Raw genomic sequence first — 27734 nt, forward strand, 5'->3', positions numbered from 1 at the left:
TCAGAAATGATGTCCATCGGTCTGTGCTGGGCACCTACAAACCTATCACAGTGTGGTCTTACAAGTTTCTTTGTTTCCTCTTTATCCTGTGGTTTTCTGACTTGGCAATTTGGAGTTCTGCAGGAAGAGACAGTTTTTAAAGTTATGGTTACCTTCATGTAAGGTAGATATCAAGTGTTTCACAACCATAATTAAGAGCATTTTGCAGTCAGTTTGCACTTTGCAAATCACTTTGGAAGCCACGGGACAAAAAAAATCAGTATCACCCAAGTTTAGAACAGGGACATCCTGACCAAATTTAAAGCTACCACCTCAGAGGTTGGGATCAAAGAGCTCAACACAGATTAATTTATCCAACAAAAACATAAATTAGCTGATATTTAACTCCTTCATGCTGTGAAAGGACATCTACAAGCATCAATCACTGTTGTGCTATGACCTCACACAATAGAAACTGAGTGAAGGCTCATATGTAGTCATATACTTGAGCTTCCATACACAGCTTTTACAGATGATCGTGGAAGTTCCCTAGTCTGAGGGCTTACTTAAATGCAAAGGAAGAAGAAAAAAGGGTAATGGTCGTTATATGGCTGCTTTTATATCCTTAGTAGAAATAAGCAGGCAAATTCCCATCCAGTATGCCTTTTCTTCATTGATTCAAATGATGTATTCTGCACATAAGCAGTGGTTTCCTTTTCATTATTCATTCCAGCTGAATGGACTGCTTTCTTGCCTACATAAATTTCTTCAAGTGGATAAAAGCCTCTTAGCTGCATACAGCATCCTTTGGAAAGCAAAATGGGGGGAACTTCAGAAACTGTTCACAGACAAAATTGAAGAAGACCACTTAGGAACTGTGTTTTGTGCAGTTTGGGGTTGAACATGCAGATTTGCAAGACCTTCATGTCTGGGTCTGACTTTGACAGCCAATGCGTGCCAATTCCCACTGTCAGCAATGCCAGTAGAATCCTCAATCTGTTGGGGTGATGGTCCTGAGGTGAGAATGCAGCTAGAGGTGAGAACCACAAGTTCACCATTAAGATGTGCTCCTATGGTTATCACTTTAGTGAGAATTGTTAACTTCTTGGTTTTGCAGTTGCACCTCCAGAACTTAGAGCCCATATTGTTGGGGTTACCTATCATCAGGATACTACACAAACACCTTGACAGATTCCTTGAAGTAGACATTCCACTTTAAGATGGTTAATGCTAGAAGAAGCCAATTTTATTGTTAGCTAGTTGGAAGATGTTTGGCAGCTCTGTAAGATCATCAGTGTTTGCAAAGAACAAATGCGAAAAAGAAGAGAGAGCAGCGCAATATCATTTGTATTCTAGCAAAGGCATGTTACAGAACTGAAGAACCCACTTAGAGTTTCCAGCATCTTGCAGTATGCATGTGTTGCAAAGTTGCACAAGATACACAACTTCAAAGTCTGCATGCAATACAAGTTTTCCTTTATAGTCATTGGTTAGCACTCCCATACTCAGGGAAAAGCCCACATCTACAGCTAAAGGTGCTCCCATTAATTTTGGTAGGCATAAAGTATTAATGTCCAGAACTGTTAAAAGGTACATATTGCTGTTAAATGCCTTCATGCTTTACACTGCCAGTGTTTATTCAGGAACAAAGAAAACTGGTTAAACACTGTCCTACCACTATGCACCACTGAGAAGAGCCTGGCCTCATCCATTTGTCTCCCACCTCCCTCTAGATATTTATAAACACTTATCAGATCTCTTCTCAGTTTTCTTTTCCACAACCTGAATAGACCCAGGTTATTCAGCCTTTCCTCATATAGCAGATGCTCTATACTCTTAATCATCTTTGTATCCCTCCACTGGACTCCATCTAGGAGATCCCTGACTTTTTTGAACTGGGGAGCCCAAATCTGGACTCAGTATCCTAAATATAGCCTCACCAGTGCAGAGTACATGGGGAGCATCTCCTCCCTCACCCTTCTGGCCATGCTTTCTTTTATGCACCAAGGATACCATTGGATGTAGGAAGAACATAATAGAATATAGGAAGTACTGTACAAACATGTAGAAGAACTTCTTTCTGATAAAAGTGACGGAACATTAGAACAAGTTGCCCATAGAGATTGTTGAATTTCCTTCTATGAAAATATTCAAGACCCATCTGGATGCCTCCCTGCGTGACGTACTGTAGGGAACCTACTTTAGCAGAGGAGTTGGACTCGTTGATCTCTTGAGGTCCCTTCCAACCCCTGCAATTCTGTGATTCTGTGATCCAATTCTTTTTACAAGTGCTACTTATACAATAGAAAAGAAAAATAGCTGAGCCATTATCTTGAACATCACTGATCTTTAAAGAACAGGATTATTTGAAGTATCTCATCCATGGACGAGCAGTCTCTTTTGCAATCATTTTGTTTTTTTTTCTACATAGAATTTAACAAAGGATTTACTCTTTATCAAGTTATTCAGACAGTGCTCACCAGTAAAGAATTACCTTGATGACTTCAAAAGAGGTAGCTCAAACAGAGGTGAGGAACAAAATTCTGTCTGGTTTGTCCATATTAATTTTTAAAGTGTAAGAAGCAAAACTACCTGCCAGTCTGATCTTCACAAAATGACAGAATTACTTCTTTGACCATTTTTGTAGATTATTGCCTGAATGATGCTGCATATGTCCACACATAGAAGACCTATCCCATGTTGGGTTTTTTTTGCAAATATGCAGCATTGAAGGTTTTAAGGAACAAAGCAGTTCATTCACACACAGAGCCCTGTATAAAACTGTCATCAGTCATTATGGGAATATTCACTGTTAGTTGTAGGGTTTATATCTGAAATAGCCATCTGAGGTATTTTATTTTTTATTTTTTATTTATTCCACTTACTGGAAGCAAACAAATGGGGAACACTTTTGCCTCTACATGCTGCATCTCCCATTCCATTGTGGAGAATGGCTGAAGGAACCATGAACACATAAAGCAGCTGTGTCTTATTAGCAATCTGTCAGATGATAGCGAGCAATATATTACTAGTCGCTGTGAACAAATGCCCACAGACTTGATTCATCACAGCAGAGTCTTGCATGCCCATTTTATGAGCAGATGTGTTATTGTAGTTGCACACAATGCAGTCTTTTGGGGAAAAAGTAGAAAGATCATCCTTTTACTTGGAATGGAGCAGAAAAATCCGCTCCCGCCATATAGCAAATGTGAGCTTTATGTGTGTGAGGAGGGATGTCTCCCTTGGGTGGCCTGTGCACAGTGGCACAGAGACACCTCATTTTGGAAACAGCAGTGTGTTGTCCTTGCTTCCTTAAGAGCAAAAATCTCACTGCTGGCTGTAAGGAGAAGCTCAGAGAAACCAATGGCAAGTGGCATCTGAGGGACTGCAAATGTAAAATCTATCCATGAAGCACTGTGTCTTGCAACATGATCAAACTTTTGTACTTCCAGGGTTGGGAGTTGCATACCAGTCATGGAGCAAACTCTCTCCTTAGTGATTCATCTGCACATCTGATGGAGGCGTTGTGTCATAAACAGCAGTCTCCTCAAGTAATTCAGTGTTTGATTGACTTTAACTCAGCTGGAGATCACGATTTCCATGGTGACATCAGGGCCTGATGGCAGAGAATCTTCATTTCTAATGCACACTAAAAATTATACATATACGTGACTGTTAATGTAAAATACTTTATAACAGGAGAGAAAAATATGTGTGAGTTGCCCATTAAATTGGGTAATTAGTTGGTTAACTGCAAATTTCAATTTGTTGACATTTCCAGACCCCAGTGTTGCTAGAAGGACTTCTCCCTCAGGCCCATTTACCTCCCATACAAAAGGCCAGTTTCCTCCCTTTTCTCATAGCATGGGAATTACAGAATGTAAGTGAAAAAGCTGCTCAGAGTCATTTCAGGCTTGGAGGCAGCAGCCGTACTTCGGAGCCACCCACAAACATAATTTGAAGAGTTACAATGAACTGAAACATGTTTATACAAGCAGTTACAATAAAAGCTTGTAAGCTCCACAGACTGCTTTAACTCCAATTAACAGCACCATCGGTTTGTTGCTTGGTATCTAACCAACCTATACATATTCCCACTGCCAGGGAAATCAACTCTGTTTCACACTGCCCTGTGTGCTGGGTACACAACTCTGTTGCTGTACTGTGTGGTGTGTGGGGAGGGGAGAGGAAAATCTAGGGAATCCTTAAAACGCTTGATTATTTTTTAATTTTACACCACAGCATATCAAAATTAAGGTGAAAAGCCCTGCACCTTATATTACTCAATGAGCATTACAGAGATTGCCATAATTGTGTGTGGTTTTTTTAATGACTGCTTCTTGTAAAATACCTTGTAAAATACCTTCACAACCAAAGCAAAACAGAGGTGTCTGCTGCAAGATTATAATTCAGGTAAACACACTCAATGGTTCAAATGCAAATGTGATTGATGTTTCTATTTAATGTTTATTTTCCCTTCCAAAGTAGTGAAAGGCTCAAACTAATTCCAGACCTGCTTTCAAATAAATCAAAACTACTATGCATCAACCTGTTTCTGTTGATCTTAGCCCAGATCTCAAATGATAAAACACAACTCAAAGTTTCATCTGGTCAGACCCTGGACAGATCCAGAAACATGGGGGAGAGCTCAAAAGAAACTATCCCAGCTATAAATATTTCCAAATTAATTATGCTATTAATTGAGCCTGTATGAGAACATACCATGTGACAGCAGCTCTGATTTCTGCACATACTGCGTGTCCTATAACTGCAACCCAGTCTCAGGGTTAAACTTTCTAAATCAGTTAAATGTTCTGCCTGGGAATTCTAAATTTAAGAAAATAAAAATGAAGATGATGGAGAAAAGGGAGAAGAGACAGAGGAAGAGGGAAGAGGAAGAGGAAGAGGAAGAGGAAGAGGGAGAAGAAGCAGAAGCAGGGATGCAGTCCTACATGCAGAAAGCCCTCTCCATATGGTGTGTGGTGCTTAGAGGCCGTAGGGATATGCACAAAGACAGGAACATTCCCTGCCTCTGCAAAATTCACTGGTTAATTAAAGCTGTAAGTGCCACTGGTTGAAAAGGGGCAGAAAGCAGCAAGAACAACACCCATGACACCTTACAGTTCCATTGGCCAATTTCATAGCTTTTCACTGTACTTTTATTCCCCTCTCCACTACACATTCAATGCTCCTGCTGAGTCCTGATCCTCCTTTCCAGGAGATCCTTGGTTCATCTCTAAGGTTTTTTATTTCTGTGGAGGGGTAAGTGAATTTGGTGTTCCAAATGGATCTACCTTAGGTCAAACATTCTAAATCTGAGTGAGCCCACTGCAGCCTGTAAGCACATTGGATGGGAACAGTGTCTTCCATGCACTCTCACACACAGTAACTAGAGATAAAAGCAGCAACAATGGTGCAATAAATTACCAGTACTCATGATAGTCCTGCTCACTCTGGCCTCATGGAAGACTGTCAACAAGGTTAAAGCTGTCAAGAGCTGCTTGAAGTTTGCTGTATTTACCTGTCCCCTGTTCTGTGGTCCTGCTCCACAGAAATGTTACTATCCAAAACAGGGATCTTTCTGAATGAGTACACAACAGAAAAGGAAAAGCCAAACAGTCTAATTCGAGCATTTTTAGTAAACAGGCAAAAATCTGTGTAATAGCATACATAGGTTGCTCCAAAAGTAATGCCTCCTGTGTATGTGTATGGAAATCCAGTGACATGCCTTTGCTCCATGCACACTTCCCTATGAGACACCATTTTGTCAGATTGGCCCTCTGCTGCCTTGTGTTGCACAGAAACAATGTTTAATGGAATATTTATAGGTGGAAAGGTTCAACTTCTACTGTCATACCACCTCTGCCAACACAGGTCAACACAGTATGTTGAGGCTCTGCTTTCAGAGCAGTCCTTGCAAATTAAGAGGCTAAATTGCACAACATCTGTGAGAAATTAAGAGTCACAAAGATAGAGCTGCAGACAGACAGACAGACATTGTAAGCCTGTGGTGAAACAGCTCTGCTCACAAGCAAAGGTGCCTGTCCACAAAGCACATAGTAGTGATGCCCAGGCACAGACTGAACTCCAACGCCATGGATTCTGGACAGATGTGTTATTCCAGCTTCTCCACTGAACCATCACCCAGACTGCAACTATTACAGTGATATTGGTGGTGGTGATGGGCACTGCATGTGTTACCCCTCCAATTTCAATCTAATTGGAGCTTTCTGTCTTCTTGAGTAGTTGCTGCATTATGGTGCTCAAATCACATATTTTTTGTAAAATGTGCCATTCATGCACTTGAAATTACAGCTTCACTAAATTTTCAGGAAAACTAAAAAAGAAAATAATGGAGAAGATTCTACCTAAGGGCAGGTTTTTGAGCTTGAGAGAGGTTGTTATCTGTTGGAAGGATGTCTTTCATTCCTAAAACCAGAGGAAAACCATTGCTTCCTTAACATATTCAGTGGACCCCAGCTAAGCTTGAAAGTCACTTTGTTTTCTGTTTCTTCATAATGTATTAATCTCCATCAGACATTTTTCCAATGAGTATGTTCAGTGCCTATGTGAATACTCAAATGTTCAGGCACATGTAAGAGAAGATGAAGACTTGTATCTGTTTGTGAAAGCCAAATACTCCTCCAACACTGAAGGCACCTCGAAATTCACTCACATCTCAAACAACTCTGTTTTTGTATAAAAATTTATGCTTTTTTTTTTTTTTTTTTTTTAAATCATCATCAGTTGTATGCAAGGCACTTTTTGCAGTTGTCTGAGACACTGGAAAAATATATATATATTCATTTAAGATTAAAAAAAAAAAATCCATTAAGATTAAAAACGTTCCAGGTTGCTGAACTAATCATCAGTGAAAATTCAGAAGGTTTAGAAAGCAAAAAGGCCCTTGAAGAAGAACAATGATAACCTTCTTGGACACAAACATTTCTGTCCTATCATACCACGGGTTTTTTTAGAACTAGAATTACTTGATGGAACCCTGTTGGAAATCCCTTTTGTATGGACATGTAACTCCCACATTCATTCTCCACTAAGGTAGCAGACACTGGAATGATTACATCTTCAGATATGTGGAAAATTTAAAAGCCAGAGGTGAAATCCCTTCTCTGTAATAAACAGAGGGGTTGTGTGCAGCTGGAACACTGAGACATCAGTCACACCAGAGGGATTTTAATTTGGGGAAGTGTTGAAGATTTTCCATCAAGTCCTGAAGGAGATGGATCTATGGTTAGCTGAAATGTTAGGTGACCAAAGGGGCACTTTAAATTAATGCCTAAGGTGTTTTTGTTTTCATCTTTTTAACACGTATTTTGTCTGTCAGTACTGCTAGTGCACTGAGAGACATCACCTTCTGTTTTAGGGTTAGTATTAATAGGTAGCTTAAATGGATACTTCTCAATATGATTCAATAGATTGTCATTGAATTTTCTCTTTTATTTTGGATATATGCATATTAAAATACTCACCATTAATTCCTGTAAATGAATGTATTTCATACGTAACATTCATGAGATTTAAATGGTGCTGTAATCTCCAAAGAAAAGCCTTCAGTAGTAACACTGTCCCCTCAGCAGAGAGCTTACAAACTGAAGACTGCAAGAAACGAATTCAAGTTGTTTTCTTCCCACTTCAACAGACTGATTGGAAAAAAATGAATTAGGACAGACTTGGGATTCAAGCTGGATAAATGAAAATAAAAAACAAAAATCAACCAAACATTATCAGTGATGATTTGAAAGAATTATTTTATGACACAGAATGAGGAAGGCACTGCTACTGGCCAGGTAAGGAGGAGACATATTCTTTCACCTTGGGCAAGGGGACTACATTTTGTTAGTGTATTTATTTATTGCTGTGGTGGTGAGCGACTTCTGGCCATCATCAGTGGTATCACAACTCAAATATCAGTGAATTGATAGCACGCAGTTCCTTCTCATGGTCCTGTGGGAAGTATTCTTGTACACCTTTAATTTCTGGCATTTGGGCTTTGCTCATCACACAACATTCTCAACTATAAAACCCTCACATCTGAACCACATTACAACTATGCCCATCACTTTAAGCACTGCCATTCTATAAAGCAAATCTACAGACTTTGGGTATGCCCGAAGAGTGGGTGGTATGCATCAGGGCTGAAGGACCACAGGAAGTTTGCGATCAAGCATGCCTATGAGGAGCCCACTATTATCGTGTCTCATTGTGATCAGAATAAAGAAATTATTTTATATATGTATGTGTATTTCCAGAGAGATTCCTATTTAAAAGGATTGCACTGTTCAGAAGAGTGGAAAATTGACAGTTTTTATTGTGATGGGCAGCAGGCAGCTTGCCAGGCCCAAACAAAGTGTCTCAGGGAGTGCTGCCCACAGTATGCCCTGCTCAGATGATGCAGACACAGGAACATTCCACAGATTTCTTCCTAGCCTGTTTATGGTGCATTTCCTAAAACTTCTTCATTGAACAGATCATGAGGGGCTTTTCCTTTGTTTTTAAATTTTCTTAACCAGTTCTGCATCAGATGACTTTGCAGTGTTCCACAGTGACGAGGAGCACGGTAACTGCTCCTGTTTATTTCCTGTTGACTTCTGATGTTTCTTACTTTAAAGTAGACAGTCCCAAGTCCCGCAGGCCTTCAGGAGGAGCAGAACTTAGAACAGCACCATCCTCAATAGAGGAGAACTCCAACAGTCTGTGCCACTAATTGCAGTGTAAACATTTAATAAATATTCCTTCTTTTTGTCCCTTGCCCTTTTCAAAAATGAAAGGTTGTAATTTACATATGCTATAGTTCCTAATTGCCTCTTCACAATACCTGCTTGTTTTGTTTGTTTTCTTCCTCCTCTGGGGAGGAGGTGGTGCAGATGAAAAGGAAGCAGCAGTTGTGCCCTCATCTCCCTCCCTGCTGCAAAACAGCGCTGCCCCAAGGCAGCCCCGCTCCCGCCCAGCCTCAGCCAGCATTTCCCGAGTACCCACCAGTGATCTCAAGTGATAGCTCTACCGAGAGTTTTTAATTAAGAATTCTACAGTTTTAATTACAGAACGGCTATCTGAAACCATATGTCTGCGTGCCTACATATGTGCACACTCCTGCGCACTAGGTGCAATAACAGTTTTGTTTGCTTTTCTGCTTTATAGCTGTTCTTATATGGAGATGGTTACGGAATGCATTTGGCCCAGACTTTTGTATGTGTGTGTGTGGTTGTTTTTATCTTTTACAGCAAAGTGTGGCTTCAGGAATGGCTGTGTTTGGGCTCCATATGCAGGTTCCAGTCATATATTCAAGCTGGACAATGCAGCAGGGAAAAAAACAGATGATACACAAAAGAGACCGTCTAGACAGTTCCCCATCAGTCTGGCTAAATTTGGTGCTGGCGTTCCCTATGGGATTGTAATGTAATTGTTCTGGTGTCTGCGTTCACTCCTGCTGTCAAACACCATCCCAAATATACATCCTTTTTCCAATGCAGTGGGCCCAAACTCCACCATTAGATGGAAGCAGCTTTGAGGAAAAAACAAACAAACAGACAAAAAGAAACAACTAAAAACACCACAACCTGAGCAGATATCTCCTCATGTGCAGAAAACCGGTTGTTTAATTGGCAGACAGAAGAAAAAAAAAAAAAAAAAGCCCTTTTTACAAAAATGTGGCCTTGAGTTAAAATGTAATCATTTTGAAAAAGAACCTAAATATCATCTGGACAAAACAACCTGGAAATATACTTCAGTACTGGTGAAAAGCAAGGTCTTGTTCTTTGCATTTCTTCATCTCTCAAATAAAGTTTAAGAGACACTCAGAGAAATGAAAATATGGTAATCCATAGGTATTATGAATCACTGGTTATAATGAAGGAAAGGGTCCAAATGAAAAGGAAGAATTAATGGGAAAAAGGCAAGGAAGGGAAAAACTGTCATTTTACCAAGTAAAATAAAGCAAAATAAAAAACAAAGAAACAAAAAGTTACTTCTTGAGTGCACGTGGTGTGATTGCTTTATTTATTGGGAAATGTTGATTATTCGTAGGAAATTTGATAAACACGAGAAGCACAAACATATTTACTAAGATTTGGAAAAAATCTGTGAAAAATCTGGAATCATCTACTGAAAAAAAAATAAAAGAATCAAGAAAATGAAGCAACAAAAATGGGACTTTAAAACAAGGGGGAAAAAATGAGCGGAGGCTGTGTTACTGATGCCCTCAACACAGCAGTCCAAAAATGCAAACAAAAAGCAGCAAAGCCAGACCTCGAGTTTAGGAAGGCAACCAACAGGAGTGTGTAATTTGAAAGCATTCTCAGTTATTTGTTATCGTTTCTTTGCCACGCTGTCCTTTTATTGCAAGAGTGTGCTATTCCACGACATCTGGGGCGGAGGCACGGTTTCAGGCATCTCTCAGAGTTAATGCCCTGTTAACTGTGTTGTGGGGAGCGCTGCGGCCGTCTGGGGCAGGATGCAAAAATCAGCAGCACTTCTCCATGTCTTACCGAGCCCTGCGGCCCCAGCACCGCACAAATAAATCTGCTTCCCAGATGCCTCTCGCCCCCAAGTTCTCTTTGCATGAACTTTGGTTCCTGAAGCTCCTTCAGAGTAACGGCAAAAGGAGACTTCCTTCCCTGCACAGAAATCACAGAATCACAGAATGTCCCAGCTTGGAAGGGACTTATATGGATCAGGGAGTCCAGTCTTGCTCTAAGGGGCTTAGATAGAGCCGAGGGGGAAAAAAATAATAATAATTAAAAAAATAAAAAAATTAAAAATAAAAATAAAAATATAAAAAAATAAAAATAAAAATAAAAATAAAAATAAAAATAAAAATAAAAATAAAAATAAAAATGAGATGCTGCTCATTGGGAAATAAAAGAGGCACAGAAATATACGAATATGACTCGCCAATTTAAACAAACAAACAAGAAAACAACCGCAAGCAAACAACCACCTCCCGTAGTGAATGTCGGAAGGAGGGAGGGAGGAGCGCAATATCGGGGGCTCGGTTCGGAGTGCAGCTGCCCCGCACGCAGCTGAATAAAGGAGGAGTTTCCTTCGGGGAAGGGCCGCGATGTGTGAATACTTCACCCAATAAGAGACGGAGCATGCTGAAAACTATATTAAATTACCCTGATTAACAATTTAGCCACGAACAGGGGAGCTTTGCTCTGCTCTCTATAGGCAGAGGCTGGGGGCTATTCATGCCAGCAGCTACGGGGTCGAAAGGTTTCTGAAGTTCACAGGCTCGGAGCCTTTGTTATGCTAACAGACGGCCTCAAATCAGCTGCCCGCTGGAGTGTGAAATATAAATGATTCCTTGAGAACTTCCAGTAAGTTGTCACTCGTGTTCTGCACGTACCGGGACAGGCTGATAATTTATATCAGGGCTTTTTTCGGCACCATCCCGAGGCCCACAGGGGTGCCGCTGTACTTCACACAGTCTTTTAAATGGAGCTGCCGGACAGGAATAACCTCAAAACATTTTTGTTTGTTTACATGAGGGGATGGAAAGCGGAATTTCTGCGGACCTGGCTTTCCCAATGCCAGTGTTCTTGGGGCCGGTGGGAGCGCTTCTCCCCCTCTTTTGGGGTTGGTATCAGTTAGGGGCTATTTTCAGTTTGGGGATGGCATCACGGGGGGCCGAACTCTTCCCCTTTGGAGAAGATCTCAGAGCTGAGGGTGTCAGGAGAGCTACCTGCACCCCTCCTTCCCCGCTGCCTTGCCACGCTCCCGGGAGCGGCTGCAGGCATCCAGGTCCGAGCATAAAAGGGAAAATTCATCCTCTTCTACAGGACACCGCCGCTAATGCCATTAAGAGGAGAAGAATGAGTTAATTATCTTTATACTCTACGAAATCAGCCTGTGTGAGGATAAGGACTCTACGGAGGGGGGAGGAGGATGAACCGCCCCCCAATCCCCCCCCCCCCCCCCCACACACACACAGCGGGGCTGGGTGCTCAGCTTTGCTCCTCCGCGACCCGTGCCATTTTCAAAACAGAACAAGTTGCGGTGGGAATCAGCTCAGCTCCCGCCTGCAGGCAGCTCCCGGCCCGCTGCACACGCGCGATTCAGGGCCTCCGTGGGCGGATGGATGGGAGAAGGGAGGGAAAGAGGGGCTGAGCTACCGGCAGGGCCCGCCCCGCGGGGAGCGCTGCGCCGCGTCCCGCTTTGCATTGGGGAACCGCGGCAGCGGGAAGAGACGGCCGCTCTGTGCCCGTAAAGCCGTTTTTCTCCTAAAACAGGAGAAATAAAGGCTGGGTTCATCCTGTCTTCAGTAAGACATGGATAATGGATCTTTCGCTCCAGTTTGTGTTTTATTTTTGCATGTTAGCTACGGCACGTACGGCTTGTTACCCTGAAGCAGGAGAGAAACGAATTGTCCTCAGCGTTAGTAACAGCACTGAGTTTCCTACGCTCCTTGCTCTTACAGAGAGCTGAAGAAACGGGCACTGATCAGCGTTCCCATCTTAATGCCCTTTATCGGAATTTCTTTTCCAAGCTTAAAAAGAGTTTCCAGTCTTCCTAAAAGTTTTCAAGCAGATAAAACCCAGTACACTCAACTCCTATCAAAAGGTTGATCGCAAATAGCGAACTGCGGCGCAATCAATAAGTTCCGTAGGTGCCAGCCCTGCAGTGAATGACAGCGCTGCCAACGGCTCTCATTTAAGCGACAAATAACTTCACACATCCATGCTCGTGGTGTTGGTGGTGGCGTTCTGAGTACTGGAATTTAAGTTTCTCCCTTTAGAAAGATATGTAGTATTACACGAATTGTGTAATGGTAGATGCTGCAATTTTTCAATTACAGTAAGTAGATTTTCAGATACATATTTTTTAAAACGATATCTTTAAAATATGCGATACTTAAAGCATGAAGTTAAGGATTAGTCTGAATACTTCTGATCGACACTGATATGGAAACAGCGCTATGAGCAACCAAAGTTCTCAGTCCTTCCATAGAGGCAACACGAAAGATTGAGGCAGTAAATAGATATTTCAGTAAATACCAGCGGGATTACAAAGAGCGAATTTAGTACTGAGAAGTGTCCATTGCGGAGGGTTCCCACTTCACCATTCCTTATCTGTGTGCCCGAATTTTAGTTTGCATAAGGTTAATCTTGTTCGCAGGAAGAACATTTCTTTACACATTTGTCCTTTGTAAATAGATTTCAACGGAGCCATACAATAATTGTTTATATATGTATATTAAAATCTTTCATTCATATGTATGAGTAAATGTGGAGGTGCTGACCACCACCCAGCAGAGAAAACCCGAACTGCCCGCTAAGAGGCAACTTTCTGCAGCTTGTGTAACGATGAAAATACATTTCCACACATCGAGTGTTTCCTTCGAGGGTAATTAAAGTGAGAGGCAATGAAAGTGCAAGACGAGAGCAGGTGGGTAAAGGGCTAAGGAGAAAAAAATGCAGTGTGAAGCACTCAAGATGGCTACTTACCTCCTTACTCCTCTGTGATTATAGTCCAATTTCGATAGGAAAGATTATGGAAAATGTCCTCCAGCAAATCAAACGGCAGAACTACATTTGCCTTCTACTAACACGACTGTGAACAGTTGTATCTTGTATTGAAAACACTTCGACTTACACAAAAGCCCACTGAGGCAATGCCCACTGCCTTCAGCCATCAGATAGCATCTGCATGTTGGGTAGGTGGGAAAGGTGGGACGACACAGGAGCATAAGTGAGATAAGGGAAAAATCACTTCAGTTTGAAAGGCAGAATGAGGGTAGATGTACATCTGCACAACACTTAGCTGTTTTAGCAGATGAGAAAAATGCATGTGACTTTTTAATGTGCGTTCCCAGATTCAGGCAAAAGTAAATCCATAGCAAGATTTCACTAACTCTTCTTTTCTTATCCGTATTCTACAATTATTGAAAATCATCTCTATGAAATAAAGGCAGTGTTCAGCGTTGGATCACGGCTCAATCATAAGCAAACAAACGATGTCCGATTAGATCCATCCAGCCCAGAAGGAAATCAGGCTCCATGTAAGCTGTAACCAGTTCGGGTTTTGTGCCAATTCAGCAGAACTGTTAGGTGACGGGGTTACTGTGTGGGCTGAGACTACAGGCAAAGAACAAAGCAAAGGGTTCAGTTTCAATAGGAAATATAATAAAAACCCCTTTATCTCAAAGCCATCAGGGACAAGCACTCAATACAAGTTAACAAGCGGGAACTGATAAGATAACATTTATATGAGGTCAGAAGTCAAATGCCAGTCAAAGGCATTTAACCTCTTGGGTCATAAACAGGAACAGTTAAAACACCCCGAGAGTTATTTATCGGGGTTTAAAGGTATCTCATCACCGCCGGCGAACAACGCGACGACGGAGCTAATTGGGATTTATAGGAGAGAGACTGTGTGGTCGTTAACACAAGATGCAAAGCTTCCAGCCTCGTCGTTATTTATTTATTTACATTTTTAAACTCGTATTTCTGCCCCCTGTAAATCCGCAGAGCAAAGCGAACCGCTGCCCGAACTGATAAACGCTGTCTTAGAGCAGCGCACACGCAGCCGATGTGCGCAAGGATCGACCAGAGGGTCCGGCGGGCGAATAAGTACAGTTAGCAAGCACGGAACTGCAGCCGGCTCCCCATTGTTTGCTAATGCCACCAGGCTGTGTTGCGTTGGTTCTCTTCGAGACCATGAAAGGAAAAAAGCCTTCGTTCCAGGATAAAGAGAATTAGGGATTTCCATTAAAAAGGAAGTACAGAAAGATAGAAAGATTGGCGGAAGGAAGGAAAGAAGGAAGGAAGGAAGGAAGGAAGGAAGGAAGGAAGGAAGGAAGGAAGGAAGGAAGGAAGGAAGGAAGGAAGGAAGGAAGGAAGGAAGGAAGGAAGGAAGGAAGGAAGGAAGGAAGGAAGGAAGGAAGGAAGGAAGGAAGGAAGGAAGGAAGGAAGGAAGGAAGGAAGGAAGGAAGGAAGGAAGGAAGGAAGGAAGGAAGGAAGGAAGGAAGGAAGGAAGGAAGGAAGGAAGGAAGGAAGGAAGGAAGGAAGGAAGGAAGGAAGGAAGGAAGGAAGGAAGGAAGGAAGGAAAGAGAAAAGCTCACAGTTTCTGACATTAACAGATACCCAATTAATATGCATAAATCTGTCAGGTAGATTTAGAAGAGACGTGATTACACTTTTAACCCGGACAGCAAACAGTATTTCTCCACCAGGTACATTTCATTTTCTCCTGCAAATTCAGTCTCCAAATTCCATAACAAGCCCACATATTTGTACAAAAGAGCATTTTATAGGTCAAGTTAAAATAATAATAATAATGAAATCGAGTATAATGTAATGCCTGTCATCTAAGGGAGAAACAAGGGCTGAGGGAAGGCCTTTCTGGGCCCACTCTTAAACAGCTCACAATACACAGGAGAACATTGTGGATTTAAAATGCTTTTAAACATTTATCAGAAATATTTTATTGCCATATTCAAATGACACCTGGAGTGCACTCACCCTCATTGACAGTCGCTGTTCCAAAAGTCCATTTGCTACACTGGAGCCCCCCAAGCAGAACAACGTGGGCTAACCGTTTTCATTCAGTTAATGTTTGGTAAAAATCCAAGCGACCTTAATCAGCATGCTGATTGCATCGTCAACTAACAAATAATTTACTACTCCGAGCATTGCATTCCATTAAAAGCTCATTAAATTTTCTGTTCTCCAATGGGAGCTTCAGCTTTTGAACTGCGTGCTTTAGCTTTGAATTATCACTTCCATTTTTTTCCCACTTCCATTTTTTTTTAACAAAATGTTTATTTTATTAATTTTTTTTCTTTTAATTTTATTTTCTTTTTCAAAGCACAGATGACTACTTCAATACCTATATTCAGGAAGTGGGTGAAAAAACAGATCTCAGATTAATCGCTGTGAAAAACTCAGAGCACTGTGGGTTCAGAGGGAAACGACTGTGTTCTGTTCTCAGACACTTCTAACTTCGGTGGAAAACGCATTCTCTCATTCTCTGGGAGAGGCAAAGTGAGTGGTTTGGAGGTGTGAATGCTTTGAACAGCTTCGGTGTTTATAATACCGAAACATTTTGTCCTGTGTGCAAAGCGATCGCATATCGGGGGAAAAAATACCGGGGGGGGGGTGGGGGGAAGATAAACAAATAACCCAAACCCCTTCTCTTCATTAGTGTAAACAATGAACAAAGGGGGAATAACCCCAACCTTTTGGGTTACGGAACACAGATCTTCTTGCCCGTCCTAAAAATATCAGGCACTCCAGGTGGGATAGTTTGGGGGGGATCCTGGGGCACTGAAGAGAACATCATCGTTATATTCAATAAGTAAAGAACAAGGAAATGCCGACTCCTCAGTTAACACTCATCTTCGGAGTTGCTGATCTGGACCATTCTGCAGGAGCGGCTGTAACGTGGCTGGGCTGAGGCGCCGCGCGGCGGATGCCCGGCTCCGCGCTCATGCCGAACGCAGTGATTGCGTTGGGCACAGAGCCGAACCCCGGCCGCTACCACGGCCTCATCAATGCAAACGAGGCGGAGGATCCCGCAATCACGGCTCCGAGAGTGCGAGCCTGATTGCGGCGAGGCAAACGGCAGTCACCGACAGCTGCGACGTCTCACCCTTTTCCATAACCAGCCTTTTGCCAAGCGAAATGAACGGACGGCAAAATGAAAAGCAAAAACACGGGGACATTGGCCGGCGGTGGAAAGGGGAGGGGGAGCTGGACGTCTTCCGTGGTGTGAGGGTAAACCCAAGTAGGTGTGTGTCCCCTGAACTCGGATAGACGCCTAACACTGATAGTTAACGTGGGTGTTATAAGGAAGACTTAAGAGGAAGACTCAGATATGTAATGGCAATTATGTATTTTGAAATTTTAAATAACTCTAAACTGTATAAAAGTCCGTGACTGCACGTTCTTCTCTTTTCCAAAGACGTTTCCCAGGTAGGTCTGTACGTCTATTCCTTCATCTGTCCGTCCCGGCGGCGGGCAGCAGGTGGCGGTTTTGCAGCCACTTCTTCAGTTGGCAGAACATAGAATTATAGAATAGAACCATAGAACCCTTTGAGCTGAAAGGGACTTCTGAGGGCCATCTAGTCCAAGTCCCCTGCAATGAATCTCTGTGATCTCCAGACAGAAATCCCTCCTTCCTTTTTACCCCTTCCCTTCCCTTCCCTTCCCTTCCCTTCCCTTCCCTTCCCTTCCCTTCCCTTCCCTTCCCTTCCCTTCCCTTCCCTTCCCTTCCCTTCCCTTCCCTTCCCTTCCCTTCCCTTCCCTTCCCTTCCCTTCCCTTCCCTTCCCTTCCCTTCCCTTCCTTCTTCTGCTCCCACTCTCCCTTTCCCTTTTTCACTGCTTTTCTCCCCTTTTCCCGTTCCCCCTCTTTTCTCCAACCACTGCATTTTCCCCTTCTTTTTTCCATTTCCCCTTTCCTGTTTTTTTTTTTTTGTTAAATTTCTCTCCTCTTTTTCTCTCCCTTTTCATTTTTTACCTTTTCCACCATCCGCTCTTTCCCCCCCCCATTTTTTAAAATTCTACCTTCTATTTTCTTTTTTTACTTTTCTCCCTTTCCTTTTTTTCCCTTTCCATTTCCCCCCTTTCTCCCTTTTTCCCGTTTCACCTTTTATCTCTTTATTCCCTCTTCCCTTTTATTTATTTTCCCTCTTCCTTTCTTTTTCCCCTCTTTAATATATATATATATTCATTTCTTTCTCCCCTTTTTCTATTTTTCCTCCTCCCCCCCTTTCATTTCTCTTCTCCCCCCCTCCTTTCTCTCCCTCCCTACCCCCTCTCCCCCCTTTTCCCCTCTCTTTCCTTCCCACCCCCTCAGCTCCCCTTCCCCACCCGCAGGATTCGGGTCCGGCCCCACCGACGCTACAGAGGGCCCGCGTTTCTGCAGCCCCGCGCCTCCTCTCCCTCCCCTCCCCAGTAGCACCACGAGACATTTCCCCAAAAGCAAATAAGATTTTCCGAAAGCGCATGTGACAGTCCATGTGCTCACAAAACTCCCACCTTCCGCGGCTAACGACATCGCACCGTTCTCAGACCACACTCGAGGTGAAGGTTTGAGGCTCGCACCGGCAGAACACTCACAGTCCCCCCTTCCTCCCGTTTCTCATACACCAACACAGAGCCCTCGGAGGGGGGTCTGGAGCAGCCCAACACCCGCCACTTCCCATTTCATTTCATTTATCTTGGATCACTTATATTCTTTCTTCAGTAGGAAGCTTTTCTTCTGGCAACCTTTCTAGTAGGCAGTTGCCTTCAGGTACCAAAGAAGTCATAGAGACAAATTCCTCACACAGATACCAGTACAAAGTCTTTTACCTCAAGCAAAAAGATTGAAGTGAGGTCTGATTTTACATTAGGATACTGTGAAAGAAAGACAAGTCTGTAATCTTTAACTTGCAAAAACTATACATCTAAACATCAATACTGATAAAACAGTAACTATAATGTAGTCACAGCTTCTATAGAAAGTGACATTTCTATGGCTTTTATTCTATACTGTGCTACGCTACACCATACTATGAACTACAATATAGTTGTACAGTGGCTATATTATAGCTCATACTATATAACACCACAATACTATTACTATACTATGATAGTATTAACTGTACAATACTGTAGATAGAGTTACTGTAGGAAACTTGTATTTCTGTAGCTTTGTGTTCTTTACTGTTCCTTATGGGTGAAGACATCAGACTTAAATAAACAGATGTTTGATTTTTCAGTAAACTTATTTTAAATTAATCAGGATTGCTCAAGCATTTCATTTGCCTGAAACTAATAGTCCACAAAGAGCTGGGAGCTGGGGAGGAATATGTGTCTCCAAAACAGAACACTAATTTGGAAAATAACATATACATAATGGCTAAGACTCAACAGACTGTTCCTACTTCCCTTTCTTTTTCCTTTCCCTTCCCCATTCCCTTCTCTAATATCAGCCAATAATTTTTAGCTGCCCCACATGAAGAATCACGTATTTGTTCTCCACTGCAGTAAAAAAATGTGACAGATCAGAGATCAATTGCATTTTCCATTCTTTCCTGATATTCTGCTCTTTCACTCCAGATAGCTGGCACTCAGAGGGACATGGGAGGGTGGAGATGACCGAGACAAACTTACTCAAGTTAGTATTTGGGTGCAGTAATGAGCTTGTTTTAAAATACTCATATAAATGCCAGTTGAAGTTGACAGTAAATATTGGATCTATCCAAAGGCCAGAACGTTGTAGCTTCTTCCATGTTAAGTAACATTCAGGCTGACACTTTCTCTGTTTGTATTCATTTTTCTTGCAGAAAAAAAAAACAACAATTGTTTGAAATTAAACCAAATGATTACTTAGTATGATAGAAGAAGTGTGAGGAGAGAAAGCTTGAAGTCTGTCCACCAGAGATGGTATCACAACAACTATTGGGATTCTTACAGTATTAGTTCTTACATACTTAGGCCTCTTTCCACGACATTATAATGTTAGATGAGGCAGGACTGAAGATCTGCAACATTTTTAATGCAATACAAGCATCAGGAAAGTGCTGTTACTAAAAAAACCCACATCTTTTTTTCCTAAGTGAAGCTTTGTTTCCAAAATACAAGAGGCCTCAGTGTGAGCATCTCTGCAATGCTTACTTATGTTCTGAGAGATGCGACTTGTGGGAATCTTACATGGAAAATGGGTCTGCAAGGCTTGAAGTACTGCTCTGTGTGATTTGGTGGGAGATTAACAGGGGGAAGGAAGAGCACAGATACTCCTTCCTCCCGGTTTAATATTGACATAAGTCTGTATGCAACTGGTGTGCTTCTGCAGGCAGAGCTCATATTCCTCATTCCTTCTGCAACATTTCAGAACGACTGTAGTAAGCATGTGTAAATGCCTACATGCAGTTTGGTTAAAGAATTACTATTGACCTACTGTTTTTCAAGAGATTTTCACCAAGAGAGGGTGAAGATGCATGTATATTCCTGGAAATCCAGACACAGTAAGAAAAGCCTGTTTCCTGAGAGGGTTCTGTCTTCTGTCTTGAACTTGGATTTGTTCACGTCTTTATAAGATATGAAGGCCAGATGATGCTTCACCTGTCTTTAGCATGCTTATCCACATGGATTTTAATAAGGGTGAGTTCACATTGTAGCACTACTCTTGCTGGTGGCGGTAACGGGGGTTTCCCTGTTACACCGGCTTCATATTTTCTTGGACATTGTATAAACTATCTTTCAAATTGGTTTGGTTGGAAGCCGGCCAACGAGCTGTACAACATGGAGGTGAAATGAGAGTAAGACACTGTCATCAACTTGCTCATAAGTATCAAGCAATTATCAGTAGTTTAACTCCATAGGATAATCTGCTCAAGCCATTAAGAAAGAGAAACATATTTCTTCCAACACACCTGAGTCTCCCTGTGCTCCATAAAACTGCAAGATGGTGAGTTCTTTCAGGGGTGGTACCTGTATACCAGGAAGCGTCATTTAATTTCATAAATCCTTCATACTTCATTAAGTTTTATTATTCACGTTTAATCTCGAAGAACTAGAAGGGCTTGATTGGAAACAAAAATATATGAAGAATTAGAGTTGGTTTAATCAAAGAAGGGCCTGGGCTTTAATGTCAGATGTAGAGCATAAAAGGTGGACAGGAATGAAGGGGAAAGTACAGCAAATCAGGAAAAGGAGGTAATATCTAAAACACAGGTGAGTGCTGTGGGGGTGGACAGCTCATGGTAATGCCCTCAAGCAACAGGCTGTGACATCATTGGGTGATGGATGGTGACTGCTCAGCCCTCACTGCTCATAGTGGGGTGCGGGCAGAGCCTGGCTCAGTCTGGCTCGTTCCTGGACCCTGCTGAGCAGCTCTGCGAGGCTTGGAGGTTCTTCAAGCAAGGTTTTGGCTGTGCTGTGCTGGGTCGTGCCTGGGGCTGCTCACATCATCTCAGTGTCTGCCCCTGCAGTATTGCTTGTTTCCCTGGCATCACCTACTTGATTCCACACAATCACACATTCTGCCTCAGCTGCATCCAGCAGTGGGCGAGGCTGAGGGACAGCTGCCCGCTGTGCAGAGTGGCCATGCAGACCATCCAGGTCTGCGTGCGGGGAGACAAATCAGTTCATGGAGTGCATTGCCTCCCCTCCTGCACTGCCAGTGCCTATCAGCTTTGGCATTGCTGCCAGCCCTTACACTGTTGAGGAATGTCTTCCACCCCCTCCAACTCCATCCACTGAGCTGATGGCCAAAGAGCCAGAGAAGGTGGGCAGCCTCTTTCTGGAGGAATGGGCAGCACTTTTCAGGGAGGGACAAGACATCCTTGACCTAGTGCTGCCCTGGCTGGAGCAGCAGTTGTCCATGCATCCACGTGCTGCACTGGTGGCAAATCAACTGCCTGAAGAGCACGATCCTTGCAGTGCTGTGCCAGGTGGGGCTGGTCACGGATGTCCTGGTGCAGCACCTCTCCCTCCGGCAGCTCCGCGGGTCCCGACGCGGAGGAGCTCCCCGGCACGTCCAGCGGGGCCCTCGGCAGAGGTCCCGGCGAGCCGGGTTCCGAGGCAGCCGGTCCCTCTGAGCAGGGCCGCAGCTCACGGCCGCCCCGTGCCGCGCATGCGCCGTGCAGCAGCCGCGGTCCCGCCATGCGCAGGGCATGGCGCATGCGCTGTGGCGGCACACGCGCCCTGCTCGGCCCCTCCCAGCCGGTGCCGGTGTCGCTGTGGTGGCTCCTCGCTCGGAGTTGTTGGCCCTGGCCGTGCCTGCCGGGCCGGGAGCGGGTGGCTGGGCGGCGCCGCGCCCCACCGAGCCTGTCTGCCCGCCTTGTCTATCGTCGTTTTCGGCAGGAGCCGGACGCGAAGCTTGGCGCTGTTCCTGCGGCTCGGCCCGTGCTGCCCGTTAGCACTTTGAGTCAGGCGTCTCTTCGGGCAGCTCGGCGGGGCCTGGCGCCGGCGGGACCGTTGCGTGACCTCGGCTGTGGGCAGCCGGCGCGGGGCCTGGCGGGCGCTGGGCCGCCGCGGCGGAGCGGGGCCGGGCCGGGCAGAGCGGGGCCGGGCGGCGGATTTATGCGCTGCGAGCGGGGTCGGGGCGGGCGGCTGGAGCGGCTGGAGCGGCGGGCTGCGCCGGCTGGAGCAGCATGGTGAGCGGGGCGACAAGGGGAGGGCGGGCGGGACTTTGTGTTAGCTGCGCTTTATCTGCTGACTTTGGCTTCAGTGGGGTTTAACGCTCCGTCTTTTTTTAGTGCCCTAAGGTTGGACGGGGCCTGGTGCGTGTGGGGCAGCGTGCTGCAGCGCTGGGTTTGTGGAAAAATCCTGCTGCAGGTTGCGTTTTCTGAGTCGTAGTACGGACGTGGCACGTGGGATAATACACAGGAAATGAGCTTCGATGGACAGCAGCAGGAGAGCAAAGTCTGGTTGGCGTAGTTAGTGGTACAGACAGCATGGGGGTTTGTGGAGGGTTCAGTGTTGAGTGACTGCAACTCTGCTCTGTAAGGATGGGGTGGGCCCTGTATGTGGGTCTTAATTACAGTACAAAACACCCGAGTTATCTGAGTTGAGTGGGTCTGCTTTTGAGATTCGTATTCTACATATGAATGGGCACCACAGTGTTATATGATGTGTCCCACTGGCGCATATTCTTCTATATTGGTAAAAATGTCAGTACGTTTTAGCTGTAGTGACAGCATTTGTCCAATTGCCAGAGATCTTCCTTAGCATCTCCACGTTGAAGTTATGCTTTGGGTGAAATCAGATAATTAACTCTTCTAACACTGAAGTATTCAACAAGCTGATTTTAATTATATGTTCCTTGATTATGTGCATCTTGGAACCTGGAAGGAACTGTGTTGTTTTCTTCCCCCACTGTGCCTCTTTCTTCTATTTTTCATTCCTTTTCCTACTTTTCCTTTGAGAGTAGAATATTGACTCTAAAACTCTTGAAATATTACTGTTATTTGTAGGATTCCATTATCCCACTGCTCTATTTGGAGCTAGTTTTGAAAGCTGTAAACAAATACAGGTTTTCCTTTCAATGAGGCCCTTATTTGAATACCACTAGAATCACAGAATTGCTCAGGTTGGAAAAATAGATCATGAAGTACAACCACAAACAAACAATCCTTCCCTAACTAACTATTGTCCGCTAAATCATGTCCCTGAGCACCACATCCAAATGGTTTTTAAACACATCCAGGGACAGTGACTCAACCACCTCCCTGGGGAGCCTATTCCAGTACTTAACAGCCCTTTCTGCAAAGAAGCTTTTCCTGATATCCAGCCTAAACTTACCCTGGCACAACTTGTGGCCATTTCCCCTCCTCCTGTCACCAATGAGAAGAGACTAGCCCTGCTCTATCGTGCTCTCTTGCGGAGGCGGTGAGAGAATTGCCTGTGCTGTTCAGGTGGGGTTTTGAGTGCCAGTTTGGTTCCACTGTAAGCACCTTTCATGTATTTTAAGAGAGCAGTAAGGTTTCCCCTTAGCCCCCTTTTCCCCAGACTAATCAGCCCCAGTTCCTTCACTCTCTCCTCATAGGACATATTCTCCAAGCCCTTCACAAGCCTTGTTGCCCTTCTTTGGACCTGCTCCAGCACCTCCATGTCCTTTCTGTACCGAGGTGCCTAAAACTGAATACAGTACTCGAGGTGAGGCCTCACCAGTGCTTAGTACAGGGGCAGGATGACTTAGTCCTAGTCCTGCTCACCACACCAGTCCTGATACAAGCCAGGATGTCACTGGCCTCCTTGGCCACCTGGGCACACTGCTGGCTCATATTCAGCTGACTGTCCATCAGTACATCAAGGTCTGTTTCCATCAGGCAGCTTTCCTGCCACTTGTCTGCAGGCCTGTAATGTTGCCTGAAGTTGTTGTGACAAATCTGCAGGACCGAACACTTGGCCCTATTAAAACTCATACAGTTTACTTTGGCCCATTAACGCAGTCTATCCAGGTCTCTCTGATAGGTCTGTAGTTACCAAGATCATCTTTCCATCTTTCTGGCCCTTTTTTAAGATGGGCATCTCATTTGCCAGTCTCCAGTCTGCTGGAACATCCTTTGTTAGCCAGGACTGTTGGAGGGTGATTGAAGAGTTGCTTGGCAGCCACATCTGCCAACTCCATCAGCACTCTAGGGTGCAATCCATTAAATGCTTCCTGATAGGCTTGAGAAATCATTTCCACTTTTCCTTGATAGTTGCTGGCTGTATTGACAAATGTTATGGAACCAGAAGCAAGGATTCTAAGTCACGTGAAAATACAGCCTTTGGCAGTCTACCTGTACATTATGTGAAAGCTGCATTCTCCAGTTCTGAGTAAGAATGGTAGAATGAAATGTACAGCGGTTTCTTTTGTATCAGTGGGCTCGCAAACTGTTGTCCCAACAACTGGCTGGCTGTACAACTCCTAGCTGTGACTATCAGGGCTGATCTTTCTAGCTGTAATACACATTATGTTCACAGTTCTGTGCAAGAATCTTAATGCTGCCATAGTGTTTAGGCTGTTCTGCAGTGGCACTAGATGTTTTCCACTTCTTGTTCCTGGAATGAATCTTGCAAAGCCTTCTGTAAAATGAGTTAATGATTTCAAGGGTGAGAGCTCCCACCATTAATGTGGCAATTAGGTAAACATAGGTATAGTAGATTTAAAAAATCTTTTAACATAATCTCGTACCTTCTTTTTCTTCATTATTGTAGATCAGTTCTCTGAACTGGCTTTGCTTGTAATGTAATACTACATTGAATATGTACTGATTTTCTGCCTGAGGCACATTCTCTATTGATTACTTCAGTAGTAATGATAATTCTGTGACTTTAAAAGTGGTTTGGTTCCAGTCATGAGACTATTACATTAGTAGTTTGATTTTCCTAATGATCCTTAATTCTGTAATTGTTGTGGTTAGGGAGCACTCTTCTTTCATGGGGGATAAAATGATGTTGGCTGACAAGACTGTGGTTTGATTTTTAAATAACATAACTTGATTCAAAGGGAGTCATGCAGATTCTGACTCCTATCTACCAGCTTATGACCCTTCTTTGAACTTGGGAAAAGCACTGGCCAAAGCAGAAGTGGCACATGGAGGTGAGCAACTGGTGGTAGACATGAATTCCTTTGTGTGTTCTTCATGCCACTTGATGCATCATTTGTACTGTAAAACAAACTCTTGTTTTTACAAGAGTTGTCACTTCAGAAATAAGTAGCTGGCATTGTGTTTCTGAACATGAAGCTGTGTTCTCCTGCCTGTTCTCTGGAGCATGTAGTTGTTCAGCTGGTGTGCTATTCTAAGTAATCCCAGTGCATACAACTGCTGGCTTCAAATCACTGCCTTCATCCTGCACTGGGGGTGTGGGGTGAGTTGGGGGTGGGGTGCAGCAGTTGGTGGTTGTTGTAGAGGTTGTTGTAGACCAAGTAGTTTTGAAGCCCCGAGTAAAGCTAGGCATTGAATGTTAGTAACATCTGTGTACGTGATAGAGCAAGGGAAAAAACTTGACATGGTACAGTCCGAGTGGGAGAATAACCTTGGTAAGGTCAGAATGCAAGGGCTGTAGTCTTATCTTTGATAAAACTATTAACCTTGGTTATTCTTGCTCTGCATGTTCTGTAAATATAAAAATATACTCTAGGAAGAAGTACTTTTAACAGTGTTCATATTTTCTGTTAATATTACGAGGTAGCTGTGTTTGTGTTATCAGCACACATCATTTGTAGATAAGAGTATGGAAGCTTTATCGTACTTATTCTTACTTTTTGTTCTGGTGTTTATCAGTAACAGTGTCTCTAATTATGTAGTGCTAGAGGTATAGACAATGAAGGCCAAAATCTAGGTTGCACTTTGTTCATACCTAACATAGTGACTTTTGGGCCTGTCATTTTTATTTTAAGAGTGTGTCTGTCTTATCCTTCAATGTAACTGCAAACACTTCTATTGTAGACTACTTAGGAATTCTTTATTATGTTTTATTCAAAGCTGTGATGTAAAGTATGTTTTCTGTAGCACAAACAGAAATAATGATGCCATAAGTACTTCAAGGTTCTGGACTTGAGTGATCAAGATACTGAAACACCTCTGACCTTTGTCTTCCTCTGTTATGGAAACACAACTCTGCAACCTATTAGGCATTGTAGTCACTGTCTGGTTGTTCTGTGTTGCTCTCAGCATCGACCATGGGGTTACTAGCCAACTCCTGTTTTGCACAGAAACTGGTTTAACTGTCTTTCACAGTCTTCTAACCTTCGGGCTGAGGGATTTTCAGCAGTACACAGACTGACAGAAGTGTCTCTCTGATCTGTAAGGTACTGGCTTCTGTTTCTAATGTTTGTTTAGTCTGTCACTTACACAGCACAGAAGTGGCTTCCTGGTCTTCAGACAGAACATCCTGCATTCCAGTTTGTGTTCATTGTTTCTTGCAGAAGATTTTGTCCTTTAATGTCTTCCCCTTTAAACAATATTCTATTAACTAGGGATAGTTTTTTAAATTCTGAACCATGTCTACTAATTTAGACTATGTCAAGTAAAGCAGAAGATTTTGATTGGAACCAATACCCAATCTGCCTTTGTATTCTTGAAGTGAGTAGCTAAACTAATATTTGCGGTAATGGAAAGACTCAAAAGTGTGTGGGAGATTTGATTGGTTAGAACCTGAATTAGAACAATCTCTCTGTTTTGTGTTTTTCTTTGGGTAAAAGCAGTTCTGTAGTTTAAGATAGCTTGGGATGGTGTATATTTATTCCAGAATGTATTAATGTGCATATAAATAAGTAGTGCAAAAATATATACAGGTGAGTGTTAGCAAAATGTTATGTTTCCCACATAGTATGATATCAGTGGACATATCACAATTTATGCTGTTATTGGCTTCTTGAAAAAAAAACAAAAAAAAAAACAAAAAAAAAAAACCCACCCAAAAAAACCCAGTTATTGCAGGGGTCCCCAGTCTTACTGAAAGGAAGCTTTAGCAAAAGTCAGTTCTTTTGAGGTATGTATAAGAATTAATGGCAGCAATTTATAGAAACAGTTGAAATTTCAAGAAGGCAGAAGCGGTTGTGCAAGAGCACTGCAGAAACTTCGATCACAAAATGTTTTCTGTTAGAAATGACCTTAAAGTCCACTTAGTTCCAATCCCCTGCTGTGGGCTGGGCTGCTCCCCCCAGCTCAGGCTGCCAAGGGCCCCATCCAACCTGGCCCTGAGCGCATCCAGGAGTGGGGCACCCACAGCTTCTCTGGGCAGCTGTGCCAGCACCTCACTGCCTGCTGAAGAAAAAAAACAACACAAAATTCCTACAATATCTAGTCTAAATCATCCCTCTTTCAGTTTAAAATCAATCATTCCCTTATCCTTGTGCTATCGGATAGAGTAAAAATTTGTTCTCCCTTCTATTTATAAGTTCCAGGCCTGAACAGCTGAAGAAAACTTAAACATGTTATTTCAAGTTGAAAGATGTAACAAGTACTTCTAATTGATAATTGAAACCTCACTATGAGATGTCTGGTAACATTCATTTTAGGTGATTACTAATGGAAAATGGTACTTTGTGCTATCTTGATAATTTTAAATCGTGTTTCATTAAGGATGGTACTGGACATCACCTGTTACATTTTATTGGACTAATTTTTGTAACAGCAGAATTGACCACACAATTTCTGATATATTTAAACAAACAAACAGAAAAGTTGCTAAAGAACTTACTACAGTATATAAGTTACACTGATTATTATGAACCTTCCCTTCACCATCTATTTCATTAGTGCAGGAAGGAGCGAATGCTCTGTGTTAACAGGAGGCTGAAATTTCAAGAGGTGGTTG

General features: G+C 43.2%; 1 protein-coding gene and 1 long non-coding RNA gene across 5 annotated transcripts in view; one reads left to right on the plus strand and one right to left on the minus strand.

Annotated features, from left to right (window-relative positions):
* LOC116652486 (uncharacterized) overlaps positions 1-15612 on the minus strand; it is a 28424-nt gene extending 12812 nt beyond the window's left edge. The window contains exon 1 of one of the 2 annotated variants that reach the window (XR_004305568.2): positions 15456-15612. This is a non-coding gene — a long non-coding RNA (uncharacterized LOC116652486). Of the gene's footprint in view, positions 1-13439; positions 13627-15455 lie in introns of those variants that run through there. The other variant, XR_014939885.1, reaches the window with a different exon arrangement.
* A 2013-nt stretch (positions 15613-17625) lies between these two features.
* The window catches only part of TMEM161B (transmembrane protein 161B), a 42004-nt gene continuing 31895 nt past the window's right edge, over positions 17626-27734 (plus strand). For 2 of the 3 annotated variants that reach the window (XM_085530406.1, XM_085530407.1), the window contains exon 1: positions 17626-22078. In XM_085530406.1, coding sequence (XP_085386532.1) covers positions 21390-22078 — 689 coding nt within the window. In that variant the 5' untranslated portion in view covers positions 17626-21389. The remainder of the gene's footprint in view (positions 22079-27734) is intronic. The other variant, XM_015849741.3, reaches the window with a different exon arrangement.

This window comes from Coturnix japonica, chromosome Z, assembly GCF_054131305.1.
Source record: "Coturnix japonica strain WE chromosome Z, WE-NBRP24, whole genome shotgun sequence".
In the NCBI taxonomy this organism is placed as follows: domain Eukaryota; kingdom Metazoa; phylum Chordata; class Aves; order Galliformes; family Phasianidae; genus Coturnix; species Coturnix japonica.